Source organism: Castor canadensis, chromosome 3 (assembly GCF_047511655.1).
Source record: "Castor canadensis chromosome 3, mCasCan1.hap1v2, whole genome shotgun sequence".
Lineage (NCBI taxonomy): Eukaryota > Metazoa > Chordata > Mammalia > Rodentia > Castoridae > Castor > Castor canadensis.
In genome coordinates this window covers 149,442,286-149,465,321 of record NC_133388.1, presented here as the reverse complement: position 1 = coordinate 149,465,321, position 23,036 = coordinate 149,442,286, and the positions used below count along the sequence as shown (strand labels likewise).

At 34.2% G+C, this 23,036-nt stretch overlaps 1 protein-coding gene across 1 annotated transcript in view; it reads right to left on the bottom strand.

Moving 5' to 3' along the window:
* The window catches only part of Cnbd1 (cyclic nucleotide binding domain containing 1), a 399,182-nt gene that overhangs the window by 15,607 nt on the left and 360,539 nt on the right, over positions 1-23,036 (bottom strand). The window contains exon 12 of the mRNA XM_074066942.1: positions 17,591-17,646. Coding sequence (XP_073923043.1) covers positions 17,591-17,646 — 56 coding nt within the window. The remainder of the gene's footprint in view (positions 1-17,590; positions 17,647-23,036) is intronic.

Sequence of the window (23,036 nt, the reverse complement as noted above, 5' to 3'; positions counted from 1 at the left end):
ATCAGTTCCTAATATCTACTATTTAAGAACATCAGGCTGGACACTGTACACATGCAATTTGACAGTACCACTACAGTGTAGGAGCTATTTTTGCACTCCCAAATTTCATTGATATGGAACAGAAATATTAAAATATAATTGAATCCATAGCAAAGTTGATAAGGAGGAAATGCACACCACTGGTAATATGGCTAAAGTGGTAGAGTGCCTGCCTAGCAAGTGCAAGGCCCTAAGTTGAAATCCAAGTACCATGGAAAATAAATAAATAAATAAAATAATAAAATAAAGAAAGAATGCACATGTAATCTGATAAAGATTGTGATAATCTCATATAAATACGTTAGATACAAAAATTCTTTTCCTGGAGAAGAAACATTTGCTTGCAAGATCATCCAATTAATACATAGCTGTCCCTTTGTATTCTTGGAGATTGGTTTCATGACTCCCTTGGATACTAGAATGCTCAAGTTCCTGGTGTAAAATGGTCATGTGTTTGCATGGAATTAGGCACATGTTTTTGTATACTTTAAATCATCTCTAGATTACTTAAAAAATCTAGTATGACACAAATGCTGTGTCATGGGAATGAGAAAGAAACATGTCTGTATATGTTCATTGTAGACACATTTTTCCTAACTATCTTGACCTGTTTATAGTCAAATTATCCCAGGAGGAACCTACAGACATGGAAGGCCTACTGAATTAGGTAGCATCTTTAACTGTTTCTTTACTCTCAGGGTGCTGTGTTCAGGACAGGGTTTCAGAATAAAGCTAAGTAATTCCACAATTAGAATGACAAATGGTGAGCTTTAATTCAGAACCATCCCAGAGCATGCTTTGTGTCAGAAACTGACATTATCATGCCATCATAGTTCTACACACATACCCTCTGAGAGAATCAAACCAGGTGACAAGGCATTGATAAACTCAGGAACCGTCCCCTGCAGCCCACAGGACCATTCTATCCATTGCACTGCATTGCCGCCATTGCTACAAATCAGATGACTATGTAAGTATTGTCTGTGTAGTCTGTGTTTATATATTTGTCCATCTTCACATTAATGCCACATGGCTTAATTTTTGAGGCTTTATGTAAATCTTTATTGTTTGGTAGAATAAGCTTCCTCCTTAGTTCTTCTTCATGATTATCTTAGCAATTCTCTTCTCCATGAATTTACATTGAAATTTTAGAACCAAAATGACTAAAATTTCTGTAAGTAGAATCTGCATTTCCTGATTTTGTACAGAATTCAAATCAAAGTTAAAGATAAGCACTCCAGCTACCAATCTACACTATGATCTACAAATACAGCCATAAATTTACAAATCTAAAAGATAGAGGAGACATGATAGATATCACCAAATATGATGCTATATCTTCCTTAAAAATTAAAAACTAACACCAGGCACCAGTGGCTCATGCCTGTAATCCTAGCTAATTGGGAAATTGAGATCAGGAGGATCTCAAAACCAGGCCAATGTGCCCAGGGAGATCCAGAGACTCAATTTCAACAAATAGCTGGGCACAGTGAGTCACGCATGTTATCCCATGCTATGTCAGGGGTGAGATTAGGAGATTGTGTTTCCAGGCTAACCTCAGGTAAAAAAAAAAAAAAAAAGTTTGTGAGACCCTATCTCAAGGGGAAAAAAAAAAAGCTATGGCATGTGCCTGTCATCTCAGTGACCATAGAAATCACAAAATAGGAGGATCATAGTCCAGACCAACCTAGGCAAAAAGCAAGAGCCTATCTTCAAAATAACCACAACAAAAAGGGCTGGAGCTTGGCTCAGGTGGTAGAGCAGCTGCCTTGCAAGCACAAAGCCCTGAGGTCAAACCCCAGTGCTACTAAAAAATTAAGATTATAAACTAAGTATTTTTTAAAAAGGACTAGCTATGTAGATATTTATGACGATTCACTCTAGTAAGGTACAAGGTACCATCTCAACATTTTAAAAAGTAAAAAGAAAGCAAAATCAAAAGAATGAGGGTAAAGATAGTTACATGAAAACTAATTCAAGGTCTTTCAAGATTCATTTCCTACGTGCCAGAGTGAGGTAACAGAAAGACTGGAGTCTTTATAACACAAAGTGTTCTATTTCCACCCTCACCAATTCCACTCTAGCTATATTAGCTTTATTTCTCTTCCTTGAACTTGTTCACCATGTTCTCAACTCACACAAAAGAAGGGCTTTTTCATATTGCTATCATGTCTCTTTGCAACACTTTTCCCTGAAATAAATATTTGGCTCATTTCCTTAATTTCTTCAGATTCTTGGTCATATGTCAGCATATCTATGGAGTTTCCTTGTCTATGTATTAAAAATAGCATCCCCTCATTTCAAGTCCTCTGTCTCTGCTATGTTGATCCATACAATGCTCATTACAGTAAAAAGCACTTATATTCTTGTTGCCAGTCTCCTTTGCCTGACTACAGGTTCTTGCTCTGTTTTGCCCCTTACTGTGTTTCCCCTTCCTCAGAGTACTGGATGGAACACAGTAGGCATTCAGTAACTATTTGGTGAGTGAAGAAATACATAATAGGCACCAAAGAAATGTTCTCAAGCTTTAGAAACTATTATGTGGTAAGAAGATAAAACAATACAAATGGCCTTTCATCTGCACAGGAAACAAAGTTGAGACTATTTTTATGAAATATACAGAAAGTTAGTAGAAAAAATATGGGAAAAAAATGAGGATGAGTTCAGACAATTTACCAGCCACCGTAAGCAATGAAGCAACACAATGATGCTAAAGCTATGATTATTTACCCAAATAAAGTAGCCTTCAAGTAGGAACTGAAAATAAAACATTGTGGCACATAAAAACTTTTAAAAAATGAAAACTTAAAACACTTCCAAGTGCCAAAAAGGCATATTGAAAGACCTAAGAAACAGAAGAATTTTTAAGGATAAAAATAAATATTATCAATCATTAGAAATATGACTTTGAAACATTTAAAATTAAAATCATTGGTAAGAAAATAGAGACAGGACTGAAGAAATTACTAGAATCTTGTACTAATTTTCCAGATGTCTTAAAAAGGAACAAGAGGTGAAATGAAAGTCAAAACATCAATTTGCATATATTGTTCACATTACAGACATTTATGCATCCAAGTTCATTTTGCACTAGAAAATAGAAATACATATCTAGATCATCAAATAATATATTTACTGTGGTTTCTGTATATGGATATTTCCAGTAGAAATGCACTGTTGTGAGGAAGAAATATTAGGAGACAAAGGACATCTTAGTTTTTATTTATCTTCACCATATTTCATCTTTGGAACAAGTAAATCATAATTTTTAAAAAGTAACTATATTTCTAGTTAAGTGTATTAAAGATAACACACAAAGAGAATTTTTTCAACCCCAAATCATTTTATAACCCCTATATAATGTTTTCTAAAATTATTTAACCATATTCAGTCATATATGCTATTTTCTTTCTTTACCAAGACAATAATATTAATGAATCCTGTTTTAAAAGTTTCAAAAAGATAAAAAATATGAAATAAAATTTGAAAACTCTATCTTCTAACTTCTTCCAGCCACACTTCCCACTTTCTAAATAGTCACTGACAGTCATTGACAAGTTCAACATGCAAGTTGAAAGTTTCATAACAAAAGCACAGGTTTCCAAACATATGTTGCCAAATAAATTACTCATGAGGACACCAAAAGGATTTTGAGAAAGCAAAATGTAATTTTACTGTTTCAGACAGGAAGTCAAACCAATTCAAGGCTAATTCCTATGAGAACATGCATTATTGGATGATGATCTCTTTTATATTTTCCTACACAGAATTGTCACATAACTGCATTTCTTTAACTACGGTACTCACTTCACTTGAAATAATGTTCTCATTTGTACTTTGGTAATTCTACATAAGAAATCAATCAAATTTTAATATAAAATGCAACTCTAGAATTTTTGACAAGCAGTCTCCATTAACATTCACCTCATGCTAACACCTTAATAGAAACAAGAAGTGTAAAGAGGAAGACACTGCTTCTGCACTTTAGCAACTCACATTATAAAGAGGCACTTATAAAGAATTGATTAATGAGATTAAATTATAGGCAAGGCACAAATACAATGTAGAACAGGTAAGAGGGAGCAGAACCATCAATGCAGGTATGTGCCTTGAAGGGAGGGTGCCCAGGGCACTGAGCAAAACTTCACAGAGGAAGCTTCACTTGGAGTGGAATCAAAAGATGAACTTACTAGGATAAAGTGAAGAATAAAAACATAGTCAAAGGCACACAGTTGTGAAATGAGATGGATTTAGGATATTTCGAGCAGTTTAGAATTAGTAGAACATAATGCAAAGATGAGTAAGTAGTAGGAGAGAACCCTGGGGAAGTTGACAGGAGCTTCATCTTTGATGGATTTTTTACTAATTAAGTCACTTGAACTTTTACCTGTAAGACACAGACTTGAATTAGTGAGGTTTAACATTGGTAGGAAATATATTATTCAAGTCTATACAAGACTTTCTAAACTATCTGCAATCATCTATGAAATGTGATCTGTAATCAGTGATGGTCACTTGTGGATATCTATATGTATATCTATATATAATCCAATACTCCTTGGTTATAGCTCTTTCATCTATAAAGGAGATCATTAATTAATTTATTTAATATATATTTACTGATTATACTTTATTATGTGCCATACACAAAGACAGTGGAACTAAATATGCACAAATTTTCTCTCAGAGACTTTACTAAAAAGCTCCCAAAAATGTGTGCATCAAAGGATGTAAAAGAAAATGGAAAAGGTGGTCACTGACTTAAGCGTCCACCAAAGTATTGCTGTTGCAAGTGACACTATAGTTTATCATGACATATCATGAATATGTCATAAGTTGAAAAAGTAAAAGGACTGTTCAAGACAGACACACAACCTAAACAGACAGAGATACACAAGCCAGCATACCGGCAGCTAGAAGAAATTACTATGGTTGGAGAAGAGGGTTTGAAGTGCTAAGTATTAAGAATCTTTCTACTTGCATATCTTATGAAGAAATCTAAATTTTATTCTGTAGGCAAAGGGCAGTCCTTGGAACAATTAAATGCATATGAGCTATCATTATCAGACTTATTTGTTTACCTAGATAGCTTTAGAGAGAGTACAAAGAATGAGCCTGGAAAGGTGAAAAGCACGGGCTCTAAAATTAAACAAGCAAGACACTAGATTAATAGCTGTTCCTCTGGTTCTCAGCTTCCTTATCTCTAAAATGTGAATAAAAATCTCCGGTATGGACATTAGATCAAGGGCAAACACAACAAGGAGATTGAACTTTGATCACAAGGTAAAAGCGAGTGCACACAAGGGAGATGTGAGGATAGGTAAGACACCTGAAAAATTAGCTAGCATTTGTTGCCCTCAACCCAGAGAAACTAAAGCAGATACCTTAAAAGCAACTGAGACCAATAGGAGAAGGGGACCAGGAACAAGAGAAAATGTTAGATAAAAAAGAATTAACCTAGAAAGTAACACACACACACAGGAAATTAATGTGAGACAACTCCCTGTGTAGCTATCCCTATCTCAACCAGCAAAAACCCTTGTTCCTTCCTATTATTGCTTATACTCTCTCTTCAACAAAATTAGAGATAAGGGCAAAATAGTTTCTGCTGGGTATCGAGGGGGTGGAGGGGAGAGGGAAGGGGCAGAGTGGGTGGTAAGGGAGGGGGTGGGGGCAGGGGGGAGAAATGACCCAAGCATTGTATGCACATATGAATAATAAAAAAATTAAAATTAAAAAAAAATCCCCGCTATGTCGTAGGATTGTTCTGTGCTTTAAATAAAAATAACATATGTGAAAACCTTGGTACAGGTACGGTTACTAGCAGTTTTGTTGATGAATCAAAGAAATAGTCATACTTCAGGAAAACCATAATTTTACTTCCCACTGTTCCATTTACATATTCTGTAAATTTATCCTAAAATTGATCATAAAATCCACTGAAGTAATGGAATCTTCTTATTTCTAGCTATCTCATTCCCCAGAACTTGTGAGAAAATTTTCTCAGTGTAGGTGCTCTGCAAAAGTCTGGTGAAGATTAAAGATAAAAGTTTTTGACATATAACCTATTGTATTTGATATTTTCATGTAATATCTGTGAAAAAATTAGATGCTGATTTTGACATTCATTTTTCTAAACTAAGATCCTGTAAAACTATCCCTTAATCACATTTTATTAAATTTAGGACAATTAAATCTCATGTCACCATTTGTTTTATTTTTATGTTATTTTTGCAAGTCAATGAAGTACTTTTGCTACTACAATGATAATTAAATGAATCAGAAAATTCAGATTTGCTTTTATTGGAAGGTAGAATTGTGACAAAACTATATCTTAAAACATCATTTTTTGTTCTTCTGATAATGCTAAATATCATTATTTTTGTATTTGTTTGTATACATCATTATCCACAAGTAAGTGTTACCAGACAGGATTAGCGAATAATTCTATGTTATAACATTAAGCATTGTGTTTAACCTTGAATTGTAAAATACAACCCTTTGGAGAATGTCATATATCTATGTCTACAACTAAATCTACATCTGTCCATATTTACAAAATATAATCAACCCTCCTCTTTTTGAGTACCCTATTAGCTAGTAGAGCCATTTAAGGTCCTCAAACTTTAGCACTTTTGAACAAGATCATCCTTCTACAGACTTCTAGGAAAAGAAGATGGAAAGAAATTGCCAGTAGTTTATTCACATATGCAGGTGGGTTCAATGTAGTTTGTGCTGCTATGCTGTAGTTACATTATGCTATTATTAATAGCTTCCACTCTCTTACAAACTACATACTACCTTTGTTTACAAGCCATGTTTCCAAAGGAAGGACCAGGGGTCTCCTTTCTTGCATCTCCAGGATTACCAAATGGTTTTAGCTTGGCATAAATTCATTCTGATTATTTTGTGGCTGATGTTGGTGCAAGTAAGAAAAATAATATACCAGAATTATCCATTAGAAAGTAGAGAACTGGAGAATATGCTTTGCTTTTGGCTGCCAAATATAAGCAGGCTGCCATACTTTATGAAATCTGCAACCTTCCCATGGCCCCTGCACACACTGACGAGGCTCCATTGAGATAGTCCAGATGTGATAGATGCATGAACCCCAGTGAGCTGATCTTATTCTGGAGGAAATCCCAGAATGTTTGGCCAGAGCAAGGTGAAAGAAAGCACTTAGACTTACATCAGTACAAGTTGAAGTCCGGAAGCAATAATGAATCGCTTGCTTTGTTTATTTTTATTTTATATTTATATGAGAATACCCATTGTGAAATGCCACAGGGCATATGTATTATGAAAAATAAACAAAATGCTAAGAGCCAAAGTCACTTTTAATTAACATAACAATTACAAAAAGCTCCACTGAACAGATGTCCCTTCCTTTGTGCCCAGAAGTTCAGTGAACTGAAGCTCTGTCAGGTCAAAAAGGAAAAGAAAATAGTACAATAGACTAAAGGCCTTGGGAGCTCTTAACAGGGAGACTCATGTTGATCTTACTCTTTTGTGACTGTACACAGAGACAGATATCAAAGGCCTGTACCATATGGAGTTTTATAGATTGTATTTGAATTGCATCATTGAACAATTACATCTAGTTACATCATTAATTGTACTTGTTTTTAGGCACTGGAGTAAGTTTGCTTGGAATAGTAACAAACAGCACAGCCCTCCTATACTCATACTCACAGTTTACTTGCCACATGAGCTTTTTTTCTGAAACACAGATCATGTCCTTCCTACTTAACAATCTCAAGGGAAGTTGGATGTGGTGGCATACACTTTATCCTAGCACTCAGGAGACTGAGATAGGAGGATCACAAGTTTAAGTCTAGCCTGTGTTGGGCTATCTTGTGAGACCCAGAATAAGAGTAATAATGATAAATATCAGTAGAATCTCACTAAGTTACAAGAAGGTTCAGCAGTATAAAAATCAAGATATTGCAAAATGTGACATCAAATTATTTACAGGCTCCACTCCTGTAAATATCCATTTTATTCTTTTTAAAATATTCCCAAATTCTGTGCTTGATGTGTGCCATTCAGAGGCCAGCCAAGAAGTTCTCGATCTGCTGGCTCAGTTTTCAGACTCATTTTAGATGGATTCTAAAGAAAACCTAAATGCATGTGAGGCTTTGTATTTAGCAGTTCTTAAATCAGCTTATAGGATCTCTTTCATTTCATTTATGTCTCTGATGCTAGCCAGTTACCTTCCCTTCTTCCCATGCCTTTGGTTAAGAAACTGATACATTCATTATTCTATTCTGCCTTGTGCATCTGAAACTGTGCCCACTTATTGGGTCAGGCAACATGAAAAATACAGGGCAGGGTAAGGGCTCACAACCAGATTGGTGTTACATTTTAGTCTTCTCCTACTTACCTATCATTATTTACTTTTCAGAACGCCCTGTGCATTCTGCCTGGGTTATATAGATGCATTTAATGGGAAAATATGCCTGCTTCCTGAAACTAAAATCCATAGAATTATTCAAAGATCCAAATGTCCTTAAGTGGTAAAACTAATTGTTTATATTCATATTATAAAATTGTGCCACATTTACTCTGTGGACTACCATTTACCAGTGTAAAAGCATCAACAGCTGTCACAGACAGTGATACTGATGGCTGCCATAGACAACATTAGTGGAAAAGTTAGTAACAAAATAATGCATGCTACATAATTCCATTTAAATGTTGTTCAAGAAGTAAAACTATGCTGTGGTGATAAAATTAGACTAATTGTCACCTTTGGAGAGAGATCAATGATTAGCAGTAGAAATGAGGAAGGATGTTGAGTGTTGTTAGTGTTGTGTTTCATCCAAATTCATTGGCTAGTCACTCAAAAACTGGGCAGTTTTACCACAAACATTTTATACTTTGCAATGCCTATATGAAAATTCTAAAGATGAACCACACAAGTAGTCATCAAGCCACATTCATGTGTTGATTTTCATGAATAAAAATTTCTAGGAACACTGCAATTGCCATTTAGTCAATATATATCATTGTTCTTATGAGGTCAACTTAACAAATTCTCTATAATACCTTTTCCTTCTTGTCATTCTCATTCTTTTTCTCTTCTCTGATATGTATATAATTATACCTAAGGTCATTATGCAATTCAATCCTGAATCAGTTTAATTTAATGGCAAATCTAAAAATAACTAAATATTTATCACTATGTGAATGTATAGGAAACAAAACTTGAATACATTGACGACTTCAGATTTTTCTTAAACTATCTAAATAAAAAAGTATTATTCTGAGTGAGGTTAGCTTGGCTCAAAAGACCAAAAATCGTATGTTCTCCCTCATATGTGGACATTAGATCAAGGGCAAACACAACAAGGGGATTGGACTATAAGCACATGATAAAAGCGAGAGCACACAAGGGAGGGGTGAGGATAGGTAAGACACCTAAAAAACTAGCTAGCATTTGTTGCCCTTAATGCAGAGAAACTAAAGCAGATACCTTAAAGCAACTGAGGCCAATAGGAAAAGGGGACCAGGAACTAGAGAAAAGGTTAGATTAAAAAGAATTAACCTAGAAGGTAACACCCATGCACAGGAAATCAATGTGAGTCAATGCCCTGTATAGCTATCCTTATCTCAACCAGCAAAACCCCTTGTTCCTTCCTATTATTGCTTATACTCTCTCTACAACAAAATTAGAGATAAGGGCAAAATAGTTTCTGCTGGGTATTGAGTGGGGGAGCGGGAGGGGGTGGAGTGGGTGGTAAGGGAGGGGGTGGGGGCAGGGGGGAGAAATAAACCAAGCCTTGTATCCACATATGAATAATAAAAGAAAAAAAAAAAAAAAAAAAAAAAAAAAAAAAAAAAAGTATTATCTTCTATAGTATAATGAAAATAACCATCACAATATAAAATTATGTTATTAAGTAGGAAATCATAGTTTTCTGTGGAACCCACACCTTTGATCTTGAAAATAAATGCACAACCATTAGAAACTCATCACGTGTACACACATGAATAAGGACTGAATAAGTCACCACGGCTGACAATAGAACTTGCAATGTATTAGGCTGTTGATCTCTGTGGGATGGAAGATTAATAGTTCATGTGGTAATTTCCTACTACACAGAGTTAGGACAATCACAGTGGAAATTTTTAGATCATTTGTTCTCTGGGGGTTGTCAATGAATTAAGTGGTATAGCTCTGATAAAATCTTCTGTCATTTTGTTAAATACAGATTGAATCATTTGTACATGATTTATATAAAGATATAATAGGAAAAGCCTAACAATATTAATTATGCATCAAATAACAAGCATACATTAACCAATGTGCAGTCACTGTCTGCATTTTATGTATTTCACAAGCAATGATATATTGTACACTACATGAGTGTAAATAACAGCTACTCTTGCTTCAAATATAAAACTCCAATTAAAATAATAGCTTCAAACCTTCTTTTTGCCTTTAAATTGTTTACCCAAAAATAGTTGTTGCAATAAATGAAATGTCATTAGAATCCTATAAATCCTTTTTTTTACAAGAATAAATCATTGCAAAAAAGTACTAGAAATTTTCTTTAAATTATTTATTCTTCTGGAAAACTGTTATTAAAAACAAAGCATTTCTCACAATAATTATACATGAAAAGAAAAGGATATTAAATCAAAGTACTTATTTTTGATAGTATTGGAGACTGAACTCAGTGCCTCATGTTATTAGACAAGTACTTTAACACTGGAGCCATGCCCTCAGTCCTTTTCTTTTGCTTTATTTTTGGTTTGCTTTCAAATAGAGTATCAATAACTTTTGCCCAGACTAGCCTTGAACCAGAATCCTCCTATCTCTGCCTCCCAAGTAGCTAGAATTACAGGCATGTGCCACAAATTAAAAGTAATTTTTTATAATATTGGCATTTGAACTCAGGGCTTCACAGTTGCTAGGAAGGCTCTCTGCTGTTTGAGCCACCCAAGAGTAAATTTAAGAGATCATAACTAGAAGAAAAATAATTTTCATGTGGTAATGTAAAATTTGCTTTTTCATCATTTTCATAATTGAGTTGATAAAAATATAAAGGCAGTCACTCTAGATTTTTTGAAAATTCCATTGTGTTTCTAGCTATTATTTATATTTCTCTCAGAGATCATTTCAGTTTAAAATAAAATTTAAAACTCACTTATCATATAATATAGATGACCCATTTCAATCTTAGTTTTCATAACTAAAAAAGCAATAATTTGATTATTTTAAATGAATAAATTAAATGTTAGACTATTGAGTCTATTCCAAAGATACTTAAAAGCAAAGATCTGTTTTTATACTTATAAGTAAAATATCTTTTGAATTAGATGAACATTATAATTTTCCCTTTGTCCATTCTCTTTTATCATATATTATTAACTCATTTATTATATAAAACAAAAAGTCTCCCTAAAATTCTCTGGTAATAATTTTGGTAAGTTTTATGTATTGCTTTATGTTCTTATTTGAATCATGAATATAACAATATATTAGTAATCAAAAATACCATTAAAATCATATCCTAATTATATCAATTAAAGTTAAAATGCTTAAAATTAGATGGTTGATACTAAGTGATAACTAGTTTGTTTTCTTTTCCTGTTAAAGGATATGTTTTAAAAGGTTTTTCTTTTAAAAACTCATCACATGCAAAATAAAACAAAGGCTGAGTGAAAAATTGAGACATAGGGAAAGTGAAGACAGAGAGGAAAAGGAGCTGATGTCATAAGTGAGAAAAGTACACAGAATAGATGACAAAACTCCTGTCCATTTGCCAAAGATGGAGCACCAATCCAGCCCAAAGCTTTCTAGTAGTCAGCACAGAGAAAGATCAATGATTCCTTTAGCGTTCATTGTATCCTTGACATGAAAACAAGTTGTCATTTAGGAGAAGACCTGTTCTATTCTTGGCACCCTAATCAGGAAAAACATGCCTCCATGTCTTAATAAAAAGGATGTTAGAATTCATGTCCACACCTAAATCCTTACGGTACAGGCAGAAGTACATTTCTTGTAGTAGCACTCCAATTTGGATGGCCACGACTATCACATCCAAAGGACTGATCATGCACCTAGTTGTTGTAGGGCCTATCTTGGTGCCTGCACGTTTTCTCCTGTACACATGGGTTAAAAAGCGAGCTTTCTATGAAATATAATCATTTATTATTATTGGCTTTGTTTCTATGTATTGTGCATAGTATATAGGTTTTTTGAAGATTATGTTTTAAAGGAAAGTTTGACAAGTTTTAGATCTGAGCAAAAATCTAGATAGGATTTTTTAGAAGAAACTTTCAATCCCTGGTTCTCAACTGAGTATAAATTATGGTTATTTCTGTGGATCTTTTCTGTAACAGTACTATTTTATTTTTTTCTTACCCAATTATTTAAAGAGCTAGGGGAACTAAAATAAGATTGTCGTCATCTTTTGAAAGTAAGTTCTCTGATAAGCAAAGTGTACGCTATATTTTAATAGACAACCTGAACTTAGCCGAGAATCCTAAAAACTAGTTTAATTTTTATTTCTGATCCAAACGATAGAGTTTTTTAGAAAGTAGTTTGTGAACGGTGCCAGAAAAATGTCTCCAAGTTCACAGAGTTTTAGTACAATCTCTTATGAATTGCTTTAAAAAGTAAGTATCTGACGTCCATTTCAAATACCCTGAATTGGAAACTGGAAAGGGTAATGAGAGAGCAAATATAATTTAGCTGACTCTTCTACATATTCCATGTTGAGATCCATATATTTAAGAAGATGAAGTAGGAAAAATGTTGGAAAAAATAACTCCTTACTTTCATAGTTCAGTCCACTATGGAACTGGTGCTCAGTCAAATAAAAGCTGGAGGGCTGGGTGGGTAATCCCAGCTATTCAGGAGGCAGAGATTAGGAGGACAGTGGTTCCATGCCAGCCTGGGGGAAGAGGATAGTGGAACTCCATCCCAATCAAACAAGCTCAGCATGGTGCTGCATAACAGTTATCCAGATAAGTAGAAGACATAAGTAGAAGGATCATAATCAAGGCCAGCCCAGGCAAAAGTGCAAGACCCTATCTGGAAAATAACTAAAGCAACAAATTGCTGGAAGTGTAGCTTAAGTGGTAGGGCACCTGCCTAGCAAGTGTGAGGCCCTATGTTCAAACCCAGTACTGCCAAATCTGGAAAAGATATATCTATCATATACATTGTAAAGAAACATTCTCCTAGCAGCCACCACCATTTTGCTAAGTCATTGTGTTTCCTCTATGAATGTCAATCACTCTGCACGTAAGGAACACCAAGAGCACAGATGCAGACTGACTGTTTCTTCTCATCACTGCTATGTTTCTGGTTACCATCATGTCTCTCAACAGAACGGACATGCAAGACAAAATATCTGCTAGGCTAGAATGAGAGCTCTCAGCACAAGCATTATAAATGGACTTTTCCAGAATTGTTTATGAGACATGAGATTTTACACAGTTTCAGAAAACTTCATGAAATAACAAATTTGCTGATAGATAAGGCTGAGAACTAGAGAAGACTCAAATAACCAGGAATTTCTTATTTCTCCTTCTTCCTTCCCATGGACACACTTTTAACATTTCTAAACTGAAATCTCTTGTATGTGCTTTTTAAAGGTAAATCTCATTGTTCTGCTGTATTACAAATCAGATTTTGCTCGAGTAATCAGAAAATGGCTTTTTACCAGCCACAAATACCCTGACTCTCCTTTTCCATTATAAAAATTCTTAGTTATCCTTCCTAGAATGTTTCCCTGGATAGAATCTATTGATAATGTAGTGCAATGTTGAGCTTAATGTTTTGAAAGTAGTTTTCTTTCCTTTCTGTGCTCCTTTTGGTCCTTTTCAGAAAGACAACCTCAGTTCAAAATCTGTTACCTCAACATAATTCTACATAGAGATAAACCTAAAGACACCAATTAAAAGATTGTTTTAGAACTGATAAATGAATTTAATAAAGTCATAGGATACAAATATCATCATACAAAAATCAGTAGCATTTCCATACACTTAAATGAGCTTGCTAAGAAAGAAATTTAAAAAAGCAATCCCATTCAGAACAGCCACAAAATAGATAGACAGACAGATAGATAGATAGACAGACAGATAAATAAATAAGTAAATACCAAGGAAGTGAATAATCATGACAATGATTTTGCAAAGCAGTGATGAAAAAGTTGAAGTAAATACAAAACCTGAAATGACTCATATTCATGGATGTGGAGAGTTAATATTGTTAAAAAGTCCTCAAAACATAAGCAATTTACATATTCAATGTAATCTCCACCAAAATGCCTGTATCATTTGTTTTCACAGAACAACAAAAACAATATTAAAATTCACCAGGAACTGCAAAAACCCTAAGCATCCTAAGCAATCTTGAACAAAAGAAGCACATCTGGAAGTACCACAATAATAGACTTCAAAACACACTACAAAATTACAGTAACCGAAACAGTATGGTACTGGCATAAAAACAGATATATGGACCAGTGGAATAGAATAGAGACCCTGGAAATAAATTTACTCATCTACAGCCAGCCGCTCTTCAACAAGGTGCAAAAAAACATGCTTTGGAGAAAGGACAGTCTATTCGTGAATTTGCTGAGAAAGCTGGAGAGGAAAAAACAATGGAACAGAAGCCTTATTTGAAAAAGTCCTGGCTAAAAATTTTCCAAAACGAATGAAATTCATAAACTCATAGATTCACAAATATGTAAAATTAAAACAGAATAAGTAAATTAAAACTAAAGCCATATGTAGGCACACCAAAGTAAAACTATTGGAAAGTAAAGGTTAAAAAAGCCCTTATAATCCATCCTGGCAGGTTACTTTGTGGATATTGACATGTCAATTTTATTCTAAAATTTAAATGTAAAGATAGAGTAAAAGAAAACTGGTAAGACAGTCAAGAAGAAGAAAAAAGTAGAATTTATTCTACATAATAATATGAGATGGATAGATGCAGCTACCATGTAAGACAGAATGTGGAGGTCATAACATACGGTCACCTGACTTACGACAAAGGTAGCAATGCTCTTCAGTGCATAGAGAATGGTCTTCTCATAACAGGAGCCTGAGAAAATTGGACATTCATTTTAAAAGACTGCAAATTTACTCTACAGTCAAAAGTCAATCCCAGACTGATTGTAACCTAATTGCAAAAGGTAAAAACAATACAACTTTTAGAAGTAAACATGGGAGAATTGAGCACTTTTTGATGGATGAGTGGAGAATGAAGTCCTATTCATGAAGTTTGCTCTTTATGGCAACCACACATAAAAGTTTGGCTTTTTTGGGAATATCTCACGTAGAAAAACTGAGCTGTCCTATGTTTGAAACTCCTCATCTTGACATATTATTCACAGTCATTCCCTATCTGTGGAAAATTGCTGACCAGCATAAATAAAGTTCATGAAAGTTACGTTTGTGTCATTCAGATGTATGATTTGCTCATTTAATTTTGACTTTGACTCAATATAGTCGCAAAATAATGCTAACTTGTGCAAAGTATCAGAATAGAAGCCCCTGAAGGAAGGAAAATTCAGAAGAGCTTGATGTTCAGCATAGTGAGACTCAGAGTTAAAAATGAACACTAGCATGATCGTTAACACATTGCCAGAATAAAGTGTGTTTCATTTTGTTTTTACTGTGTTTAGCACAGATGTGGCTGGCTTTGCAGGCATCTTTTCATGCTACCACCAAACTGGAAGATGGAGCTGGCACTTTTTTCTACTCAGCATAACAAATTTAAGAAAAAAATCTACTCACATAGAAATCATTAGTGAGCAATTGAAGATTTCGAGGTAAACAGAGAATTTCCTTCAAACCTGACATTGCAAACTATTTGAAAGAGTTTAATTAGAAATGTCTCTTTTCTTCTAAATCACTCTCTCTGGACAAACTTCCAACCTAGGATTTCCTCTTTGCCCCACATTGCTTTGTGTACTGCCTGTCAAATGTCTACTCCCTCATCTATTACATTCCTTGTTGCGCCTGGACCCTGAGGAAGAATAATCCTGGCTTCATTTCAGGAAAGTGGCAGTTCTAGTTATTTAGTTAGCCCTTCCAAGAACTTCCAATCCCACCAACTCTGGTAAAGAGCATTCTTTCTCTCTATCATTGATATATTTTCTATGTAAAACATGAATGTCCTTTTCCTCACCAAATAGACACACACACACACACATACACACTTTTGTTTTCCCAAGGAGAAGGAAGCACTATAAGATTTACCTGTGATAATCAGGGTACCCTTGACACCTGATTTAAACTTCCCTCTCAAAAAAGGAATTGAAAAAACTCTTCTCTGCATCCTCTTTTGAAGTAGTATCTATAGCCCTGTCTGATGGCTTAGCTGTAAAGAAAGTATCTTCCCTCAGTTCCATACTTTTCTTCTCTGTCTAGTCAGGCAAAACTCCACTTAGGTCAACAGAGGCAGAACTTATTGGCATTAACAGGTAGCGTGAAGATTTGCAAGTACTCATCTCATAATGTCTCTCCTTCTTTGAGGTCAGATTTCCATTACCATAATGGCTTGTCAGTTGACCACCATGGTGAAGAGACATACTTAGCTCACTTTCATCATTTTGATTTAATCTAAAATAAACTGAAAGCTGTACCTCAATTCACAAACCCCAGATGAGTTCAAAATAGAATCCAGATATTGTTTCCCTCTGGTGTTAGGAACTTCTGTTCTCACCACACTTTGGTCTTAAAGGAGAATTCAACATGTGTTCAAGTTCAACCATCAGGAAGCACTGAATGCACTGGAGGGAGTCACACGGATTTCAATAAGGATTTTGTTGGGAGACAGAGCAGAGGCTGGCACTTAGCACCACACTACAAAACAAGTTAGTCTTTAAAAACTCCCTTTAAGTATTGTTGGTCCTCAAAGGCCCTGTTTGGTTAAACTGTCAATCCATTTCCCTCTCCCTTTGACTTCTCCAGCATTTCCTCACATCACACTTCACAATCTGTACCTTTACACACACCAACTCCACACATGTGGCCCTAGGGATATTTAGGCCATTTCAGTTCTGACTTCTTTCCATGAAAAACAATACCATCAGGACGGCCAAGCCTTTCAGACACCTCTGGAATGCTACTGACTTCAATGTTCTCCATATTCTTCAGTACTTCGTAACCTTGCCCAAAAGTTTACAAGGACTAATGCACGGCAGACCTATATGCATTTTGTAAGACTTTATAAATCTAAATTATATAGCGATGCCATAGGATATCATTATTGCAGCTACAAATATTACTTTATTCAAAAAAAATGGAATGCTAGAACTAAAAACAAAAAATCACCCAAAGCCATTGAACTATCTGTTTAATGTTTATATTCCTCTTCAAAAATGTGATAATCTTTTTAAGTAAGGTTTTTTACAGTTATACCTTTATCAAGACAGCTTATGAAAGATTTGTAAGTTAAATACTCATGCTACCATTACTTTAGTAGGAAGGCTGCTAGACATTAAAACATAATAAATGCTTGCTTGCATTTAATTAACATGAATAGTAATATTTAGTATAACTTGAATATTTTTCTTACATCTGTTAGATGGCCAAAAGTTGGTTGTGTTGTTTGGAGCATAAGTTGCTTGGTCACTTGGTCTAATTCTAGAGAAAAATGGAAGAAAATATTGAGATTATTATAAAAAATAGATTTAGATTTTAAAATAAATAAAACATAGAGAAATTGTTGATCTTAAAGCTTTATCAACATATCAAAATAGACAAAAATTGGATTTCCTCCAATAATAAGTTGATTCATTTGTGTTTCTTTCTAAACTCACATTCATAGACAAACAGATGACTCTACAGAATTTTAGCATAGATGATGTAGTCTACTTGGCACAATATCCAACTTCAAAAGCAGAAATTAGAAATTATTTACTGCTTGTGAAGTGATAAACATTACTGCTTGTCTACCCCAATGCCATTGCCTTATCCCCTAGCAGAATTGCTTTCCATGACAGAGCCTGAAGATACTAGATATTTGCTTTTTCTTAAGATTCCAGTGCCCCTGAGATATTGGCATGTGTCCAAACCAAGAGTGAGCATATCATTTGCCACTCAACTGTGAGCGTGCTTGAGAAAAAAAGGAAGTGTTCATAATTCTGCTTAGACAACAAAGTGCAAAATGTTACCCGACCCAAATGTACTCAATGGAACTTAAAAAGAAGTGTGCTGAGTGTCTTTTGAGAGTCCAGATTCCAAGACATAAAAGCAATGCAGGATGACCAAAGGCCCCCTTTTATGTTACAGACAGAATGTATCCTGAAGATATGGAAAGGCAAAACCTTAGTTCACACTGAAGATGGCTGACTGAAAACACAGAATGAAGCCAGGATCTTCACTGACATCCTTGAATAGTCAGCTTATTCTTACATGACATCATAAATAACCTTGCCTTTTAATTAATTGGCTTTTTTACTTGAATAAAAGCATTCTAAATAATGCAAAATTACTAATATGTAATAGAATTTAAGACTATGTATTTCATAACAAACCACTCAATTAAATTATTAGATAGTCTATTTTGGTCATTTTTCCTCATTAGGCTTAAGTAATCTTCAGACTCTCTTTTTCTTCAATATTCAATATCTGATGGATCCACTTATATTTTAAGGTAAAGATGTAAGTTTCAGGCCTGGCACAGTGACTCAGGCCTGTCATCCTAGCAACTCAGGAGGCAGAGATTGGGAGGATGATGGTTTGAGGCCAGTCTGAGTAAAAAGTTTGTGAGAACCTGTATCAACCAATAAAAACTGGGCATGGTGGTATGCATCTTTGTCCCAGCTATGAGGGAAGTATAAATATGAGGACTGTAGTCCACGTCAGTCTGTGCATATAATGAAAGCAAAAAGGGATGGGGGATGTGGCTTATGTGGTAGAGTGTCTACCTAGCAAGCACAAGGCTCTGCATTCAAACCACAGTTCTACCAAGCAAAAAAGAAAAAAAAAGATATGTTTCAAACCAGGTTGCATAATGTCAGTAAAGTTACTAACAAATCTTATAGTTTACTTAAAAATAAATTTTCATAAAGAATCTTGATGCAACTTAATAGTTTGCTGTTCCAAAAACCAGAATTTCAAAAGGAATGGAAAGCACAACAATTTTATAACCCAAGTTCATTTGACTGCAATGAATAGAAGACATTCAAGTCTGCCAAAGTGAAAACAAATTATAACAGAAAAGAACATACAAAACAATGTAGTAGATCTCAGGGCATAGACTGGTGGGAATTGAGTTGAGGACACATACATCAAGAGCCAAGGGGGCTGGCTCTGTATGTCGGAAATTATGTGATCCCTGTCATACTGAGGCTTTTACTTCTAGTCATGACTGCCTCACCTCTTCCATTATGCCTTTCTTCTTGTGTACCACATAATGTGGGAACCCTAAACCCAAGTTTTCATGATGTTGTAAGTCAAGAATCTAATCTCCCAGTTGGCCTTGGATTTATAATTTATTGATAAAAGATGCTTGGTTTATCCATACTTATAAAATTTTTTATATTCAATTAAAGGTATAGGCCTCGTCCAATTAGATTAAGTTCATTTTTCTAGGGTATGTGAAGTGAGATGCAGAAATGAAGTTATCTGGTATAAGAAAGAACTGAATACAAATTTCATTGTGCATATTAAAGTGCTGTGCACAACCCCACACAAGTTTCATATTTCCCCATGCAATCCTCACAGAATTTCTGTTAGTTTTTGGTAATCATATCATAATTCTACAAGTGAGAAAATGACATCTCAGGGAAATTAACCAATGAGCATCACCAGGATTTTAGTTAAGTTTCATCTAGCTTGACTTCAAGATAAAAATGGATAATTACCAAACTGTAAATTATAGATATGGTTTCTGCTATTTTTGTTTTGAATTCACATAAAGCATAAGAAAAAAATTGTATAAATTTTTCTTGAATTTATAGTTGTAAAGTATAGGAATGTCATTTTCTCCTAGTAAATGTTCATACATTATTATTATGGTTTCTTTACATTAATCTAATATTAATCATTTAATCATTTAGAAAATCATACAACTTATACTAGAGAAAAGTTCAATTGTGGAGTGCATAAATTATAATAATAAAATGCAAATTGTATCTGGACAGCAAAATTTTAAAAGCTAGTCTGGAAGTGAATGGTCACTGAAATAAGCAGATTTTGTTTGAGATGGGGTTGTCTCTTTTGCCTCAGTCTTGCTAAAGACAGAATTCAAAATGAGGGCAGAAAGGGACCTGCCTGAAACTGAGGGGGAGAGGAGGGAAAGGGTGGGTGACGGGGGGAGGAGTGCATGGTGGAGAAATGACCCAAACAATGTATGCACATGTGAATAAATGAACAAAAAATAAATAAATAAAAAATCAATAAACATGGGTGTACCATTAAAAAAATGAGAAAATGTCATTTCTGAATTGCAGTCGTGTGACACACAAAAGTTTTCACTCCTTTTCTAACAACATTTTAGCAAGCAGAGATGGGTGCAGAAATACCATGCGATTCCATTTCAGTAATTATGATGATCATAAAAGAATTACTGTTTCCTTGTCTTTGTACTTTCAGAAAGACCTCAGGAGGAACAGCTGAAAAAGTAATGTCAGATGGATCTGCAGGACGTAATTCAAAGCGTCCTGCTGTTAGCAGGTTTTCCCAAAGAAGAATGCCTGCAGGAGTTGACATGTTTCCATTAGAGTGTGTGTAAGCTCTGAAGCCTCATTCGTTTTGAGAGAAATGATACTGTATCTGGATTCATTGAGCAACAAAAAATTTAAAATAAGGGTTTATGGAAAACATGACATAGGATGCATCTTGTTTATTTTGCAAATGTAGTAAAACATATACATTTTTGATTGGTACATTAATCCTACATTTCTGGAATAACAATATATATTAACATAAATGTACTATCATCTATCTATCTATCTATCCTCTATCTACTATACTTTCAGGTTCAGTTAACTAATATATCTCCAGTATTCTTCACATATGAATTTTTGAGATCAGTCAATAATTTCTTTTTCTTGTAATGTCCTTCTCAGGTTTGGGTGTAAACATGTGCTAATTAAAACATAGGAAAGTTTTTCTACCTATTCTGTAGAAAGGTTTGTGAGGGACTAACACACATCTTCCTTAAATGTTTTTTAGAATTCACAGGTTAAACTAAATGAGTGTGATAAGATTTTAAATTACACGTTCACCTTCTTTAACCTGAACAGTTTAGTAACAGTTTCTATTTCCCTTTGTGTCGATATTCTAAGGCTCACTTTTCTAGAAAGTTGTCCATTTCTTCTAAATATTCAAATTTATTGATGTGGTTAAAAAACTCTTTTGGTTTTTAACTATCGGTATCTGTATACTGTCTCTTTTTTCATGTCAGTAGAAAAACATACTTTCTCATTCTTTTTGTATAAATCTTTGTAGAATTATACCAATTTTGTAAATCTTACATAGTCATCTTGTGACTTTCTTGAACATCTCCATTGCTGGATTGTTTTTTATGCATTGAATTTTGTTTTGTTATTTCTTCTTATACATTCTTTTATTTATAAGTTGCTGCTTATTTGTAAAGTGTTGAGCAGGCAATAGGCTCTTTGATTTCATTCCTTACATTTTTACTTTTAGCTACTAAATTTTTCTGTATGCATGATGAGTTTTATTATAATCAACAAGTTTTGATGTATAATTAATATTTTCATTTTGATTAAGTCTTTTTCTATTTATGCTCTGATTTACTCTTGGGTTTTTAGAGGAATTTTTCTTGATTTCAAAATGATTGGACTTTTCTGGTTATTTGTCTTTTTTCTGGGTTAATTTTAGGATACATTCTAAATGCCTACATCCTCTGAAATTTGGTGAAATGTGTTTTATGGTACAGCATAGGATGAATTTTTGTAACTATATAACAGCATCTTGTCCTAATCCTATATAATCATAATGATTTTTTAATTGTGATATAATTTATAAGCCATAAAATCCACTGATTTAAATTATGTAGTTTGGTGGGTTTTTGTATATTCACAAAACTAATTTCAGGACACCTGTATAACTAAGACAAAAGCTGACCTATTAGCATTCACTCTCTATTTCCAAACCCCTCCTATCTTAGCAAACACTAATTTATTATCTGTCCTTATGGGTATGGCAGTTCTGATTTGAATTTCATATAATTGGAATCATATAATATGCAGCTTTTGTGCCTGACATTTTTCTTAGTATAAATGTCAAGGTTCACTCGTGTCGTTTGTGGGATAAGTCAGTACATCATTACTTTTATGGCTGAATCAATACATTGCATGGGTATACCATGTTCTCTTTATTCTGTCATCAATTGATGAACATTTTAGGTTGCTCCTCTTTGGTACTATTGTGAAAATGCTGCTATGAGCATTCATCCAAAAGGATTAGTGTAGGCAGGTGCTTTCAATTTTCTCAGGTATTTGCCTTGAAGTACAATTACAGGGTCATAAGATAACTTAATGATTTGTCTTTTGAGAATGCCAAATTATTCTCCAAAAGAGTTCAACCACTTTACATTCCAATCAACTAGGTACAGATCTTTCAATCTCTCTCATTTTCACCAATACTGAATGTCATCTATAGTTTTTATTTTGCCATACTAGATAATATAAAGCAATGTCATTGTTATCCTGATTGCATTTCTATTAATTTAAAGAAATTTGTGTTTGGACCATTTGCCTACTTTTTAATTGGTTTATTTGGGGGCTAATTGTTAAATTATGAGAGATCTGTACATAATCTAGAAAATGAGGTTCAAATAAGACAAATGATTTTGGATATTTTCTTCTATTCTGTAAGTAGTATTTTTGTTTTTTGATGATGTCCTTTTAAACATTAATGTTTTAAGACTTTAAGGAATCAGTTTATTCTTTCTTTGGTTGCTTATGTTTTTTTCTCGTTTTTACAATTTCTTACAAGTGTATACATTGTTTTGGCTACTCCTCACCACCACTTCCAGGCAGAATCTG